General features: G+C 55.5%; 1 protein-coding gene across 1 annotated transcript; it reads right to left on the bottom strand.

Moving 5' to 3' along the window:
- Positions 1–2,005: 2,005 nt before the first annotated feature.
- Positions 2,006–4,321, bottom strand: GSX2 (GS homeobox 2). Its single transcript, XM_072773900.1, has 2 exons — positions 3,597–4,321; positions 2,006–2,881 (listed from the first exon to the last, which is right to left on the bottom strand). Exons 1-2 carry the CDS (start codon positions 4,174–4,176, stop codon positions 2,541–2,543), a joined length of 921 nt encoding a protein of 306 aa, XP_072630001.1. The 5' UTR covers positions 4,177–4,321; the 3' UTR covers positions 2,006–2,540.
- Positions 4,322–16,191: the final 11,870 nt, after the last annotated feature.

Here is a 16,191-nt window from a genome sequence, read left to right as displayed (position 1 = left end):
ATCCCCCGAAGGCAGGGAGGAGAGGGGCTGAGGCCGTGGCAGCAGCCCAAGGCCTGGCGAGAGGGGCGGGCGCCGCGTGTCCCCGCAGGGCGGCCGAGGGGGGTGTGCGGCAGGTGGGGGGCTGGGCGCTCTGGGCGCGGGGCCGGGCAGGTGCAGAGGCTGGGACCAAGGGCTAGGACCCGGGCAGGGCAGGACCGAGCGCGGGGTGACTGGGGGGTGCGGAGCCGGGTGTGGATGGGAGAGCGGCGGACGATCGCTTTGGGCAGGGGCGCGGGGAGCTGCCCCAGGGGCTGTCGTCCCTCCCGTTATTTCCGAGCAGGAATTCTCCGCGGACGCTCCTTCTTTGCGCCTCGGGGCTCCTCTCCTCCCACTCGGATGCTGGCGCGCAGAGAGGCCTGTTTATTGGGAAGGAGGGCGATGGGATCTTCAGGAAAAGCAGCGGGCCTGTGCCTCCTCCCTTCGCGGGGGCAGCGCGACGCGCCCCAGGCTCCGCGTGTGACCGAGAGACCCGGAGGCTGAGCCTCCCAGGCCCGGGCAGGAGCGCGCTGGACGCCTGTGACCGCTGCGCAGCACCAGGCCCAGGTCGTTGCACAAAGCGGCGACAGCTCCCTATTCAGTCCCTCTCGCCTGCCCTGGCCGGTACCCGAATGGGAGCTGATGGTGAAACTCCTTCTCCTTAGTCTCCTGTGTGTGTGTGTGTGTGTGTGTGTGTAAGAGAGATAGACAGACAGACAGGCAGACACAGAGAGACAGGGAGAGAAAAGAAAGAATAGAATAGAATAGAATAGAGAGGAAAAGAAGAACTAATGAACCCTGGGCAGGGAAAAACCATGATCACATCCTCCCCTCTTTCCCTCTTTTCCCAAACGAGCTTCCTGACCTCAGCTTCAGAGCCCCATCTCACCTGGTGAGGTTTCAGTTCCTACATCCCTAAAGTAAACCATACCTAAAGAAATGTGTGTGTGTGTGTGTGTGTGTGTGTGTGTGTCTGTTGTAATGGGCTCCTACCGCTTGAACCTCTAGGGCGACGTCTCTACAGAAAATAATCAGAAATAATACTAATGGGTGTCAGTGGGCTCAGTTTGCAGGGAAAGAGGTCTAGTTTCCATAAATCCAGCGTCACTTCTCTTCCTTAGATGACAGGCCCTGGCTGCCCTGAGCAAGGAGCCAGGTTGCGGCGCTGAGGGCAGAGCCAGAGTAAATCTCCAGGCGCAGGTTTGCAGGAATTAACTCTGCAAGATGATGGGGAGAAAGGGATTAGAAGGGAACAGATTTAGGTTAAAGTTAGGGAGACCAAGAAACACTGCGAGAGTGCAAAGGCTCCGGTGAGCTATTTTAGAAAAGTGAGGATATAAATCTTTGGGCAGAATAATTCCCTATCCCTGCCCTTTTGTTTTCTCAGCACTGATGGGATCAGCTAATTTCTTCGCTAGTGGCTCATGTTTTCAGCCACTTGGAGCATCATTTATGAGTTTCCTTGTGCATGCTTCCCACCTGTTTGATGGATCGTTGCTCCTCCTAAAACTATTCTGACTCTTCAAATTCCTTCACATAATTCAGGTTTTAGTACCGAGAGAGATGTAGGGGAAAGGGGGGCGAGAGGGGGAACTGCCACAGAAAATAAATACTAGGTAAGGGATTTGTACCTTTCCTGCCCAATCAAAAAGTGTCTGTCATTAATTGTCAGTGTCACTTTAAATGGAGGGACTGTGAGCAGCTTAGCTATTTTGAGGATGGGGTGTTTCAACCTAGTGGGCAACATGATGACTGAGGGTGTGCCACAAGCTCCCTCAAGCAAAGCCCCACATTACCAGCTTTTTATTCAACACTTTCCTCTAAATTCTCAGACACCTTCCCCCGCCCCCACCTCTGGCTTTCTCTAGATTTGGGCCAGGGGGAGATGGAGAGAGCCGGTGAGAGCAAACACCACAATTTTAAAACCTTGATTTTGTTTCATTTATTTAAATAAATATAAATATAAATTTTATATAAAACTATTCACATACAAAGGGACTCCAGCAACTTGAATTCCAATCTCTCCCCAGGCAAAATTTTCAGAAAGCGAGACCTACAGGGTTTAATTTTCTAAATTATTTGCAACTCAATACTCCCATTAAAAGAAACAACAGCAACAACAACAACAGAAAATAACCAAGAAACCCCGTATTCTTAGGTTCTGAAAGACAGCAGGGAAGGGGAAAGGACATGTGCTTTCAAAAACCCCCATACAGTGCTAAACTTCAACCAACCTTGTGTTTTTCTCCCCCCTCTCTGTTATAGGACAGGGCTGAGTTGAATCTAGATTATTTACATTAAAAAAAGAAAGAAAGAAAGAAAGAAAAAGACCTATCGCTTGGAGCGGAGTATCAAACAAACAGGTCAAAGAGGAGACTTGAAGGGTCAGGCTGGGCATGGACGCCCCAAGAAGGCTTTCTCCAGATGGGACCACGGCAGGGCGAGGGTTTGGGCCCCGGGCACCCGCTGCGTTGGTGAGTGGGGGGTGCCAGGGGCGTGCGGTGAGAGGGAGGCAGGTGGCCCCCTCATAGGGGGGAAATCTCCTTGTCATCGTTGGCCGAGGCCGGCGACAAGGAGTCCTCATCCTCGGAGCGCGCGTAGTGCGCCTGGCTGCCGACACACTTGCAGCCCGCGTGACTGTTCCTCTGGGTGCCCTTCCCTTCTTTCTTATGCTTCACCCGGCGGTTCTGAAACCAGATTTTCACCTGCTTCTCCGACAGGTTCAGGTAGGTCGCGATTTCGATCCTCCGGAGTCGAGACAGGTACATGTTGGAAGAGAATTCCCGCTCCAGCTCCAGGAGCTGCGTGCTGGTGAACGCCGTCCTCATCCTCTTGCCGTTGGGCACCTGGCTGGCGTCCGAGCCCCCTGCAGACCGGCCAAGACAGGGCAGAGAGAGAGTTCTCGGGTGAGGTGGTCCCACCGCCACGTGCCAGCCCTGGGGAAGGACCCACCCTCGACGCCCAGTCGGACACCTGTATCCATCCCTCACCCTGTCCCATTCCGAGGCTCTCCGTGCCCCTGCGAGGGGCGGCGGGGGGGGGGACAAGATAGAGACGCCCCCCCCGGTGAGTGAAGGCCTTTGATGTGTGAGACGTAAAGTCAGAGGCTTAAAGGCGGGGTGGGGACTTGCGCTGTCCCGTCGTCTCCCTCCAAGCCCGGCGGGGACGCAGGCTGGCTTAGCCAAAAGCATCGTCACGCTCCAGCCAGCCCCGACGACGGATCGCCGCGCTGAAGTTCAAGGAGACCCACCCCGAGCCTCCGCCCGATTAGCCTTGGGGTTCTCAACCCTCCAGGTCGGGGTCCCAGAGCCCCCCCCTCCCCCATAGCCAGCAAGGCTCGGACACCGGGTCCCGCGAGGGCGCGCACTCCAGCTGCTTGGAGAGGTTCGAAAGCCAACTTCCCCCTTAGTGGAACTTCAGGGGACGACTCCACACTTACACATAAAGCCCCTCCTCCCCCCTCCACCCCACCTCCCCCCCCCCCCGCCCCCCGGGCTGCCACTTCCTCCGCTGGAGGCGGAAAGTTTGCTCCTGGGGGCCCAGAAGGCGCGGCGCGCAGGTGCCCGGAGCCCCCGCCCTACCCATGGTGAGGCAGTGGAATCTCCGCGGGTCCCCCACGTTGTAGGTGGTGGCGGCACAGACAGGTGCGTGGTGCTGAGGATGCCCCAAGGCCGCCGCGGCCGCCGCCGCCGCCGCCGCCGCGGCCGCAGCGGCGGCGGCGGAGCCCGGCTGCTGGGGCTGGTGGTGGTGATGGTGGTGCTGCGGCGGGTGGTGGTGATGGTGCGCGTGGCTCACGCGTGGGCAGAACTGCGCGTCCCCGGGACCCGAAGAGAACTGACCCTTGAGCAGCGGCAGGGCCCCGGCGCCCCCCGGCGCCCCGCCACCCCCGGCGCCCGCGCTCCCGGCCCCCGCGCCCCCGCCGCCGCCCGAGCCCGCGGGCCCGCGCGAGGAGTGCAGGTGCGAAGTGACGCAGAGCGGGCAAACGCAGAACGCGCCGCTCTTGCGGGACGGGCAGCCGGGCCCAGACACCGACATCACCAGCGGGGACGGCATGCCCAGCGGGATGAAGAAATCTGGCCCGGGGTGCGGCTCGGGCAGCGAGGGCGCGGGCCGCGACGAGTCCTTGATGATGAGCGAGTCGACATAGAAGGAGCGCGACATGCCGAGGGGGTGGGTGGCTGGGGGGACCCGGCGGCGGCGGCGCCCCCTCCCCTCTGCGGCCGGAGCTCTGCCCGGGGCGCGGCGCGGACGCGGGCGGTCCGGCCCTCGGGGACGCGGAGGTGCTCGGCGTCTGGGCGGCGAACAAAGGGGTCCCTGGAGAGGGCTGGTCCTCACGTCCCCCGCCCGGCGCCCCGGCTCCGGGATTTTATAGCCCCCACCCCGGCACGTGATGCTGCGGAGCACCGCTCGGCTCGGGCTCCGCGGCAGCTCCCCACCCTCGGGATAGGCTGCCCGAGTCACAACAGAAGCGGCGAGGAGGGGCGGGCGCGCGGCAGGGAAGAACTCGAAGGAGGGGGATGGGGGAGACTTTGCAAAGTGTAGGTTTTGTTAATTTCGCAGGGAGGCCGGCCTCCTCCCCCCTCTTTCTCCACGCTTTCTCGGGAAATCGGAGCCGCATCCTCCCTCCGGCCCCTTTCCCTAGCCTGGGCCCCAACCCAACTCTTCCCCACGCCCCCCGGCCAAAAAGCGCACCAGGTGGGGACCTTGAGGTCTTTCGGTGGGGATGCCCGACGCTCCCTCTCCTCCGAGTCAGCCTCTGCTGAGGCGCAGGAGAGTGTGGGGCCTGCGGTTTAGAGCACGATTGTGTGGACAGCGGCCCAGTCCCGCACCCCGGCGTGCACCACGGATGCGCGCGCGCGCACACACACACGCGGTCCCCCAGCATTTGGCCTTAGCCAAAGCCGTTCAGGTGGTCAGTTCGTGGTGGAGCCGGGGTGCACCAGCGAAGCCTCCCAGCTAAGAAGCTGCGGGGGCTTTTCATCCTAATGCTTGAGAAGCTCTAAAATGCCTTTGCACTTGGGGCTTTCCTGGGGCCACTCAGATCAAAGACACTTCCTTGTGCTCCTTTGTAGTGGGCCGGGCACCCTTCGGCGGACAGACCCGTCGAAGAGCCACTCTCCTTTCTCCAAGCCCATGCATTTCCAGGACAACCCTGCACACTCCATCCCAATGATTTTGGAGAGAGGACCCACACCCCCAGCCCTCCTGGAGACCACGCGGGGGAGGGGGGGAGGGGGGGAGCCTACCTTTGCTCTGGGGTCCTGTGCTTTTCTGCCCCTTTATATTTTACAGATCTTGAGCAGCTGGCAGGCTAACCAAGCAACACTCTCCCGCCCCAACCCCGTCGGCACCCCTTTAAAAGCTGAAAGAGGTTGAAGGAATTTGAGCCACTCAAGGAATCCTGCCTCAGGATGGGAGAAGTGGCTTGGTAAAGGAAATCTGTGGGGCACAGGCTCCAGCAGGAGACTTGTGCTTTAGCGGCTCTGTGAGAGAAGGTAGCAGCCAAGATAGGGACCGTTGAACTTTGGGGAAGGTAAGGTGGCAGAGGTGACAGCGTTCTCTTTCTTCCTCCCTGTAGAAAATCTTGTTGGAGCAGGGAGGGTGAGCAACAGCTACAAGTCTGCTCCTTTTCCCAAAACAGCCGACTGCAGGCCTGAGTTCACAATGGTGTTAAGAAACTTGGGGACAGGACTCCCTCCAGTTCTGAGAACCAAGTGGCCAAGTCCTAGAGGAGCACCAGCTTCTCAGCTGGAGCATGGCTATCTCTCTGTCCTCTGTCCATCTCTCCTTGTCCCTTTTTCATCTCTGGGACTGTTTCTTTGGCTTGCTAGAGAAGTGTAATTGGGTTGTAGGGACGCCCCGCTCTGGGGAGCCCAGGATTTATGGATGGCAATTAAAGTTTTATGAATTGCAGCTGAGGCTGGTTATTGAGCTATTTGAATGTGATTAGAATTCAATTAGAAAGCGGTTAGTGGACGGTGGGTCTCCAGAGTGTAAACAGACAGCTATTCCAGAAATGTGCTAATCCAACATCTTGTGACAACAATTAAGGAGTCTCAGGGCTTAACTCAGGGCAGCTCAGCTGTAACTACTTTTGTACCACAAGGTTTGCTGATGCAGCCATCACAGACGCTCAGCCTCAACCCAGCCTGCCTGCCCACCCGCCCTGGCTCGTGTCAGGAGAATGCAGGTAGTCCCCAGGACAACTGCAAGCTCAACCACTAAGAGATGCTTAATAGGTGTTCAAATAGGTGACATGACTTCCCCGTTCCCTTTGCAAGTGTGTGTGTATAGAGATATGTGTACATATCTCTATAATTTATATAATCTATACTTAGGTGTATTTGTTCAGCTTACTTTGCAAGTGCTCAAAGAAGGTATTGGCTTTTCCGTTTCCTTTTTTTTTTTTTTTCCTCTTCTGGGTTGGGTAGAAGGTTATCTGAGGTCTGTTTGGGGCTTACAGTTTGGGTCACTGTGTTCCCAGTGGTTCTGGGTATGCTCACGGGAAGAACTCCCCATGCTAATGTGCTGGAATTTGCGCTTATGTGAGGACCATTTTACTTTAGAGAATCCTAATCATGAAGCTTGAGCAACTAATTTAATTTATGTCTAAGTATGGAAACATCCAATTGGAGTGGGAAGGAATTTTGAGAAAAATGAGAGGCCCATGGGGTTACCTAGGGCTGCAAGAGGGGCAGACTGGAGGCAGAAAGCAGACCACGTCTGGGAAACTTGCCTATGAGAGAAGACTTAGGTAAATTGCTTGAGCCATCACGATGAGCACAGGGTGATGTATGGAAGTGTTAAATCACTATATGGTGCAACTGAAACTAATATAACATTGTATGCTAAGTGGAATTAGAATAGAAATTTTAAAAAATTTAAGAAATAGATCGCTTAAGCCCACCACCAGTGAATATTTGGGGGTCATGTTCCACCGTTGGGAGGCTCTCGGATTCTCCTTATTAGTTCTCTTTGGATCTCTCAGTCTTTCTCTCCTTTGTCTACTCCAGCCCCGTCTTCAGAAGTTGGCCCCACTGTGCCTCCTGTGCCACCCCCCCGCCAAAGGAAGCCTATCCTTCAGGATCCTGAGCAGCTATGTGACCACCGGCCCAGTCAGACCCTTGCCCAGGACAGCAGCTCCTTGAAACCGCTCAAAGCAGAAGGGGACCTGAGCAGCCTGTCAGTGTGCCCCCACGGTGCCCCCGCTGCCACACAATTTTATTTCTCACTGATTCTGTCCGATAAAATTTCATCGTCCATTAAGTAATCCCTGAAATGAGAACTCTTATGAGCCTATAATGAGCTCTAATTGCCACGACTCGGGGAGCCACGTGGAAGGATTTATTTGGTATTAAGCAGTCGGGTACAGAGTACAGGCTGTTACCTAAGCCATTACTTTCATAATTCAAGGAGAAAATTAGTTCTTCTAAAGGGGCAGGGGGATCCTTTGACTTCCTCCCTCTTGCTGGGATGACAGGGGATGGCTTTGTCTTCCTTGAGTGCAAGACAGTGTCACAAATACGAAGGTAGCACAGTTGTCCCCCCTCCACTCCCCCTAACACATACAGTCAGGGTACCCCACCCTAACCCTCAAATGAGAAAGAGAGAGAGAGAAAAAAAAAGGCAGTTTGGAGGGGCCCCCTTCTTGCCCCGGGACTCTCCAACTTGAGCCTGGATGAGCAGCTTCCTCCTAGCTCAACCTTGAGATGTGAATTCTCCGTTGTAGCTTTCAAGAAGTCTTCCAATACTTCCCCCCCATCTGGGATCACACCTGACCTGGACCCCACATTCCCCTCTTGTTTCTCACTCTTTCTGTTTCCTTTCATGGGCAAAGTCAGGGAAAGCAAAGAATGTGGACTTAGCATTGCTTACTCCACAGGCCCTGGAGTTCTGACCTATTGATGTGCTTAGCTGTTTTATTGGCTGTAACTCCCACATTGCCCTTCCCTCTGCACCCGTCCCCCCCTCCCTAACAGCTCCCCCCCTCCCCATCCCTAGTCCTTTTTTCTCTCATTTTTAGCGTTTGCCCACACGGTTCTCCTGCCCCAAACGGAGGCGGCAAGCAGGGCGGGACAGCCCAGGAGTTGGCGGGGCGGCCTCGGATTTATTTGCTCCTCTTACATTGATTTCATATTAGTTTCCAAAGCGATGAATGATCTCAAAGCTGGGTTTTGTTAGCCGAACACAAACAGGAGACAGGACTTACTTGCCCCCAGCTCCCTTTAATGAGGTCATTATCAAAGCGTGAACAAGTCTATGAATGTTTTATTGAAAGCGCATCGTTAACTTGTATCCATCCTTTTCTCCGAGTGGCATTGTGATATTGCTGTCTGTGGCACATCTTACCCGATATAGCCCGAGATTTCCCCATTCTCTGTAACCAGGCAACCCTTTCTGAATACCCAAAAATTGAAAAGAACCGCTTAGTCTTCAAGAAAGTCCTCAATAATAGTGGAAAAGAACAAAGATCCAGGAGACAACAAAATGCCACAGGGGTGACTTTTCATGAGCAATTATCTCTCATTAATCAGAAGAACAGCTGCAATATTAATTTTCTCTCTTTCTTCCTCTCTTTTCACAGTCCCCAACATTTGAATAATCATAAATTTTGATTTTATGAAGGAGTCACATTTTCCGCGGCTGGAGGAAAGCAGCCACCTAGGTGAAGACAAGGAGAAAACGCTCTCATTTTATTTACTTATTTAATGGGGGGGGGGGGGGCTCGCTGGGTAAAGCTGCCAACAAAGCAAAAGGAAAAAAATAAAATAAAAATACAAACAGGAGGGATAAGCTGGAGAATATGGTCCCCCCCCCCTTTCTTCTAGATGGTGGCTTAGAATCGGGACTCTTTTTCCCGCGCCGCCTCCTGACAACCCCCTCCCTCCCTCCTTCCTCCCCAGCCGGCTCACCCCCCGCCCCACCCCAGACCGATTCCCCAGTTCTGCCCCGAGCAGGGCGGAGGGAAACGTTCGCCGGCGTCTGGCGTGGGAGTTTCAGCCGGGTTTCTGCCCGTTTAACTTGCAAACGTGAAGCCAAGCGTTGTCGATCTGACCAAAGGGACACTCTTGGGGCGTAACTCGCTTTGTGGCCATCAAAAAGCCCGCCAGCCTCGGAGGGACCGAGACGTGCATTCAGCAGAAATGGGGCGCTCGCTCTCCTTTCAGGAGCCCGAGGGGCGATTGTTCACAGGATGTGTAGCCGGGGTGGAAAACGAGGGTCCCCGGTTAGGGCTGTCACCTGCAGACCGGCCTGGGGCTGCGGGGGGGTGCGGTGGGGGGGGGGTGGAGTTCAAAGAATCTCATTAAACCGAGGCTGCAATTAGCAAAGAACACACCCTCGGAGGACCCCAGCTCCCCCCCCCCCCCCCCCCCGTTGAAAAGCCAGGAGCCGGGATGAAAGCAAAGCGGGGCACTTAGGAAGGAGTCAGTCCCCGCATTCCTACGCTGGCTGGCGGAGCGGAGAGGGGCGCCCGGCTCTCCCTTTTCCGCTGCCCGAATATTCCTTGGAAAGCAGCGCAGGCGAGCGGCCTCGGGCTCACCCACCATCACCACCAAAAAAAAAAAAAAAAAAAAGGTCTTGCTTCTCCCTCGTGTTTATTCAGAGCGGATGGGCCTTTGAGAAACCTCAATTCGCCTTTTGTGCTCGCGACGACAGGCGCAAGAGTTCAATTCGGCCCTTGGAGAAGGGGGGTGGCAGGGGGCCCCTGGGAAAGGCGTTGAGGAGTCTGGCTCTGAATTTTTGGGGGCAAAACCCAGTCCCCTCTGAACAGTCTGGATGGCCCACAGCCCCTCTGCTCCCCACTTCCCCTTCATGAATGTTCGCCCGCCCCCAAATCCTTGGGCCTAAACAAGGCATCCCTGCCCCCAGCCTTACAGCTCTCCTCTGTCATCAGAGTGAAATTTATTGAGCGCCTACTCGGTGCCCAGCGTGTGCGAGGCCCTGCGGGGAGCGCGCCTGAAAAGGCCGAGACTGTATCCAATAGAATATTGTTTCATTTCAGTAACAATGACCTGAGGTGGCGAACAATTATCCGGATAATTGAAGCAAATGCTCCACCTCCCTCCCTCCCTCTCCAGTTCCCGTGGAGCTGGCCTTTTTTTTTTTTTTTTTTTTTTTTAAACTACCTTTTTTCAAAGTTGGTGGTTTTTGTTTGCTAGGGGAGGGTGTTGCTGGGAGCGTAAGGGGAGGGCTGAATCATTCACACGCATACGAATTCCGCACTTCCCTCGGCCTAAAGTTTGCTGAAAGCCTTGGTCTGAAATAGCCGCTTGGTAATGAAATTCAAGACAGGTTTTTGATTTTTTTTTTTTAAACTGCTGCCAAAAAGAGTGAACCCTGTAGTTTTTAGCGATCCAGCCTTTTTTGGTGTTCAACCTTGGTCATCTACAAAAATCACCTGGACAGCGTTATAAAAGTATGCATGCTTTCGAGATCTTGATTTAATGGGGTGGGGCCCAAGCTTAAAAATTAAACAAAGAGAAACTGCTTCCTCTGCTTCTGATGCAGGTGAGGGTTGAGAAATAACGGACACATCCTACCCCACTAATCCTGGAACCTGAAGAGAAAAACTTAACCTCTCTGAGCCTCATTCAGCAGCTGGTGGTTGGAAAGCCAGCATGGAGCGCCTACTATATGCCGGGCTCCTGGCATACAGGGACTGCCTTGCACAAGACAGGTCCCTTGGGAGTTTCCAGGAAGGTTAAAACGAATCAACAAATCATCTCAGAGGCAGTGAATTGCAAAAGGTCCCATGAATATGAGAGAAACACCCACTTGGCTTTAGAAATGGGTAAAACTGAAGTCTGAAGGGGACTTGCAGGATGAGTGGCAGTTGGCCTGGGAAAGAGAGATGGGGAATGTGTTCTGGGCCACCCAAGGGCTCACACGAAAGCGGGGAAGAGTTACTTTGGTTATTTGCAAGAACTGAAAGGAAGCCAGTGAGATTGTTCGAAGAATCTTAGATTCTGAGTCTGTGAGATAGGAAAATGCCTGCCACCCTCCAGTCCTTGTGAGGAATTGAGGACTGCTTAGCGCCAGGCCTGGTGCCTGGGAAGAGCTCTGGGTGGCTCTGGTTTTTATTATTATCCAGGATCTGCAAGTCCATGTGGCCTTGAGGCTGGGGAATGAAGTGTCAGAGCATTGGGCTTTGCAGCGAGGAACCAGGAAGCTGGAGCAGGGGTCCCATCATCTCTCTGAGATGACACACCTTTTCCGAGCTGAGTTTCCACTCCCGAGGCTCCTTCGCAGCTTGGTGCCCAACCTGGGGTTTCTCTAGCCTTCCCTTTCTGGATGTACCTGTCTCCTCGGCACCCCCATCAACCTAGGTCTTCCAGGGCAATTTCCCCATGCCCCCTCTCCACCTGCCTCAAAGACCTCACTTCCTTACTTGGGACTGTGCCCTAAATTTCAATGCTTCTTTGGCCTGGAGAAACCTTGCAGTTTTGCTGGTCTGTTTTTGGCTTTTTTTTTTTTTTTAGGTTTATTTATTTGTTTAGTAATCTCTAAACCCAACCTGGGGCTCACACTCAGGGCCAGGAGATCAGGAGTCTCGTGTTCCTCCTACTGAGCCAGCCACTCAGCCCTTTGCTGGTCCATTTTGCACCAGAGGAAGCAGGTGCCATTCCAGCATGCCAGTCTTCACAGCCACCATCTCCTGAGCTCCTGAGCACGCATCCTCTGAATGAGGAAACTTGCGTGCATGACCTCATTTGATCTGCCAGATAAAATGTCGTTATTATGGCTGTTTCTTATATGAGACAGGATTTGTCTTAATGAAGTTCAAAGACTTACAAGGTCAGACTGTTAAAGATGGCAGAGCCAGGATTCAGACCCCCTCTGATGCAGGGGCGTGGGGTCTTAGGGACGAGGTAATACTATCTCCTAACGATACCTAGTGTTTACTGAGCACCTATTATGTGCCAGGGTATGAATTAAGCTCTTTAATGTATCTTTAATTTTTCACAAAGACCGTGTGAAGTAGGTACTCTTATTATTTACTCCCTTGCCTTTTGCCCGCTTCCTGGTATGTGGGGTTTTCCTATATTTCAAAGCTCACAAAGGCCAGGTTAATGTGACCCGTGGTATGACGGGGCACAAACTGGCACTGGGATGAAGAAAGGGAATGCGATTGCTTTTAATCCCCCTACACCCTGAACATTTGAAGTGGGTAAAAGCAACAGCTCATGCTTTTACTTCGAAAGCCTTCCACGTAATCAAGACACAGGTCCACGGGTTGGTGGAGCACGTGCCCCTCCCCAGATGCCCGCCAGCTGCAGCTGGACAGCTGGACAGAACCGGGGTCTGTTTGGTTTCCTCGGCACGGGCGTCAAACACCCAGCCTAGGGCAGGCATGTCTTAGCAGATAAATATTTGTTGGGGTCTTCAGTTTGCGGATAAGGAAACAGGCTCAGAGAGACTCCCCAGTGGCAAGAGGGGGCTCACCGAGGCCTTTCTAGCACCAAGACCCCCCCCCCGCCCCCCGTGCAGGTGCAGCCCACAGCATCCTGCGCTGTGTCCCCCGGGCCCCCGGGGCTGGGATGGGGGCCGGGCCCAGGTCAACCCCGAGCCCACCCGTGGGTGCAGCGGAGGGAGGCGCTCCCGAGACGGGGATGCGGGAGCTGGAGCCCCGCGCCCTGCGCCCTCCCTGGCGTCTGTCTCTCTGGCTCGGGGCCTCGGCTCCTCCCGGATCCACCGATCCGTAAAAACCAGGCGCCTCCGCGGGATCCTAATGAGCCTCGAGCCTGAGGACGCCGCGAGCGGCCACGCCCCCCGCACACCTGGCGCCCGCGCTCGGGGCCGCCGCCTGGCCGCCGGCGGTGCGCATGCGCGAGCGCGCGCGCTCGGAGGGGGCCTCCGCGTGGCCGTGTGTGCGCAAGCGCGTGGGAGGCGTGCGTGGGCGTGAGAATGAGGGCGCACGTGACCGCGCGAGCCGGGGGCGTGCGAGGAGGAGGTCGTGGTGGGCCAGTGCGTGAGCAGGCAGGGTGCGAGCACGGGTGGGAGCGTGAGCGCGTGGGTGTCGCGGAGCCCGAAGGGGGCTGTCGGCAGGACTGTGAGGAGGGGGGTGTGGCTGCGCCAGGGCCGAGCAGGAGGCTGCGGGGCGCGCAGTGCGCGTGCGCTCCGGGGGCCCGCGCGGGAGCCTGCGCGCCGGGTGTGGGAGCGGGAAGGTGGCCTCTGAGCGAGAGCGCGCGCGGGGGGGGGGGGGGGCGACCCGGAGCCCGACCTCCGCTCTCAGCGCTCCCGCCCGCCCGGGGCGGCACCCGGGGCACCTCCCAGGGCAGCACCCAGGGCAGCACCCAGGGCAGCACCCAGGGCACCTAGGGCACCCGGGGCAGCACCTGGGCAGCACCCAGGGCAGCACCCAGAGCAGCACCTAGGGTAGCACCCAGGGCAGCACCCAGGGCAGCACCTAGGGCACCCGGGGCAGCACCTGGGGCACCTCCCAGGGCAGCACCCAGGGCAGCACCTAGGGTAGCACCCAGGGCAGCACCCAGGGCACCTAGGGCACCCGGGGCAGCACCCGGGCAGCACCCGGGGCACCCCCCAGGGCAGCACCCGGGCAGCACCCAGGGCAGCACCTAGGGTAGCACCCGGGGCAGCACCCGGGGCACCCCCCGGGGCAGCACCCAGGGCACCTGGGGCACCCCCCCAGGGCAGCACCCGGGGCAGCACTCAGGGCACCTAGGGCACCCGGGGCAGCACCTAGGGCAGCACCCAGGGCACCCGGGGCACCCCCCCAGGCAGCACCCAGGGCACCCGAGGCAGCGACCCGGTCCTCCCTCCGCTGCCCGCCCTGCGAAGGAAGGAGGGGACACGCGTGGCCCCTCACGGTGCAAGTCTGCAAACAAGCGGGGGGAGGGGGCTCTGGGGCCGTCGCCAGGGGCCCCCCTTTTTCATCCATCCCCCAGTTCGCCTCCTTCACCCTCTGGATCGTCTTTCTGGTTGTTTCCCCAACAAGTATTTATGGAGCGCCTACAGTATACCAGGCTCTGCTCTACCCGCTAGGAAAACCGGCAGGGCCGGGCAGCGGGCAGCGGGGGAGCCCCGGGGCTTTGTGTTCGGGTGTGGCCCCTGTGCAGAATGCGAGTGCCCGGGACCGAGAAGTTTGGTCTGGGCCTCAAGCCGACGAGGGCGCGTGGAGAGCTTAGAAGACAGCGTGGCAGCAAGAGACAGGTGCCTCCGGTCTCCACGCAAACCACACCCCTTCCACAGCGCCCTGGGGCTTCAGGGGAGGGGAGGCGGTCCTGGGTGTGACTCCCCCTCCTTGACAGTGGACATGGCAGTGGCACTCTTCTTGATGGGGTGGCGTGGGCGGCCAGTGAGTTGTCATGCCAACCGTGGGTGCCAAGCCTGGCACATGCTTAGCACTCAGTCTGTACAAGCTCCCGTGATGCTGATAGTGGTGTTTTGCTGGCCTGATGGAGTGCGGTGGAGAAGGGGAGATGTGTAGTTTGGTGGGGTTTTAAAAAATTTATCTATCTATCTATCTATCTATCTATCTATCTATCTATCTATCTATCTATCTATTTGAAGGGGGCAGAGGGAGCTAGATCTCCAACCCTGAGATCATGACCTGAGAGGAAATCAAGAGTCCCACACTTGAGCAACTGAGCCACCCAGGCTCCCCAGTGACGGGTGTAGATTACACAGTTTGGGAGATTGCAGACTTGAGGTAATGTGTGTGTGTGTGTGTGTGTGTGTGTGTGTGTGTGTTTTACAGTGCTCTGCGGCGTCGGGTTGTGAATAGTAAATGCGGTGTCTTTCTGCTTCTCCACTAACTTCTTACCCTGCTGGACCAATGTCATTACTAGTGCTGTTGTTAAGGGGAAATGCAAAAGTAGTGGGGGGAACCTACGAGAGCCAAATGTCCTTTCAGGCAGCCTTAGAAGCGCTTCTAGTCCTCCCATGTGCCATGAAAAGTGAAAGGGAATATTTTCGCGGTGACACAAAATGCGTGCTGTAATTTAACCTTGTGAGCTAAACTTCCCGTAAAGTATGACATAGGAAGTGCCCTTCCCGATTAGCCATGCACTTCCCTGAACAAGGTACTGTATAAACAATTACGGGACATGGTAGTTTTGTTTTGTTTTTAATGTCTTACCATCTTGCTAAGATTCTTTTTTTTAGGAGTTCAAACTAGGACCATAAGGTCATTTTGTTTTACACCAAAAAGTGTATCTTTGAAGATTGAATTTCCTTATTGAGGCTTTTTCAAGAAAATAGATATTTTCAAAAATCATGAAAAATACAAGAACTGGTTGCAGCATCTGGGTTCTCAAATTTAGCAACTGAAAATGCGTTTTGCTGTTATCCAGCTGACCCATTCATCTTGTGTGACATTCAGAGAAACTGAGGTCCAAAGAGAAGTAATGTTATAAGTGGTGAGTCCCTCCTTCCAGCAGTCACCAAGTCACCAAAACTGACCATCTCAGTTTTGCTCCTCTGTCCACATTATCCATATATTTGTAGGAAGATATCCTGGCAATTAGGAGGAGAAAAGGGGGAGGATTTCCAGCTCGCTTCCGTACTGGCACAGCCCTGTTGCTGGCAACTCTATTTTCTGGTGTCTCAGACACAAACCCTGGGAATCTTCCTTGAATCTTCTCTATTTCTCTGTACAGTTAACTTGTGGGGAAGCCCTGATAGCTCTACCTTTAAACATATCCAGAAAGTGACCACTTTCAACCTCCCCACCACTATCACACTGGTCCAAGCCGCACTCTGGTCTCCTGCAGAGCCTTCTGACTCGGTCCTTCCTCCCTACCTGCTTCTACAATCTGTTCTCGATTTAGCAGCCAGAGGAAGCCTCTAAAAACAGAAGTCAGATTGGGTCAGAGTAAGAACCACGGACTTTACAAAGGACAGAAAGGCCCTCCACGGTCTTAGCAGTGGCTATCTCTCTGAACTCCTCTCCTCCACTTGGCCTGCTCACTCGCTCTGCTTTCCCTTCTTGCCTGGCCCTCTCCTGCATTGTCCTTCCCCTCAGCTGAGAACTCTTCCCTGCAAGTCCAGTTGCTTACCTTCAGGTCTTCCATCAAATGTCACTTGCTCACTCTTCTGAAACTATCGAAGGCCCTACTTTGCCCTCTGCATTCCCAACCCCCCTTACCATGGTTTAATTTGTTTCCCATAGCATTTACCACTCTCCAACATACTATATAATGCATGGAGTTTATG

Source organism: Canis lupus, chromosome 14 (genome assembly GCF_048164855.1).
Source record: "Canis lupus baileyi chromosome 14, mCanLup2.hap1, whole genome shotgun sequence".
In the NCBI taxonomy this organism is placed as follows: domain Eukaryota; kingdom Metazoa; phylum Chordata; class Mammalia; order Carnivora; family Canidae; genus Canis; species Canis lupus.
The sequence above is the reverse complement of the archived record's forward strand: the minus strand, read 5'-3'. Positions and strand labels throughout refer to the sequence as shown.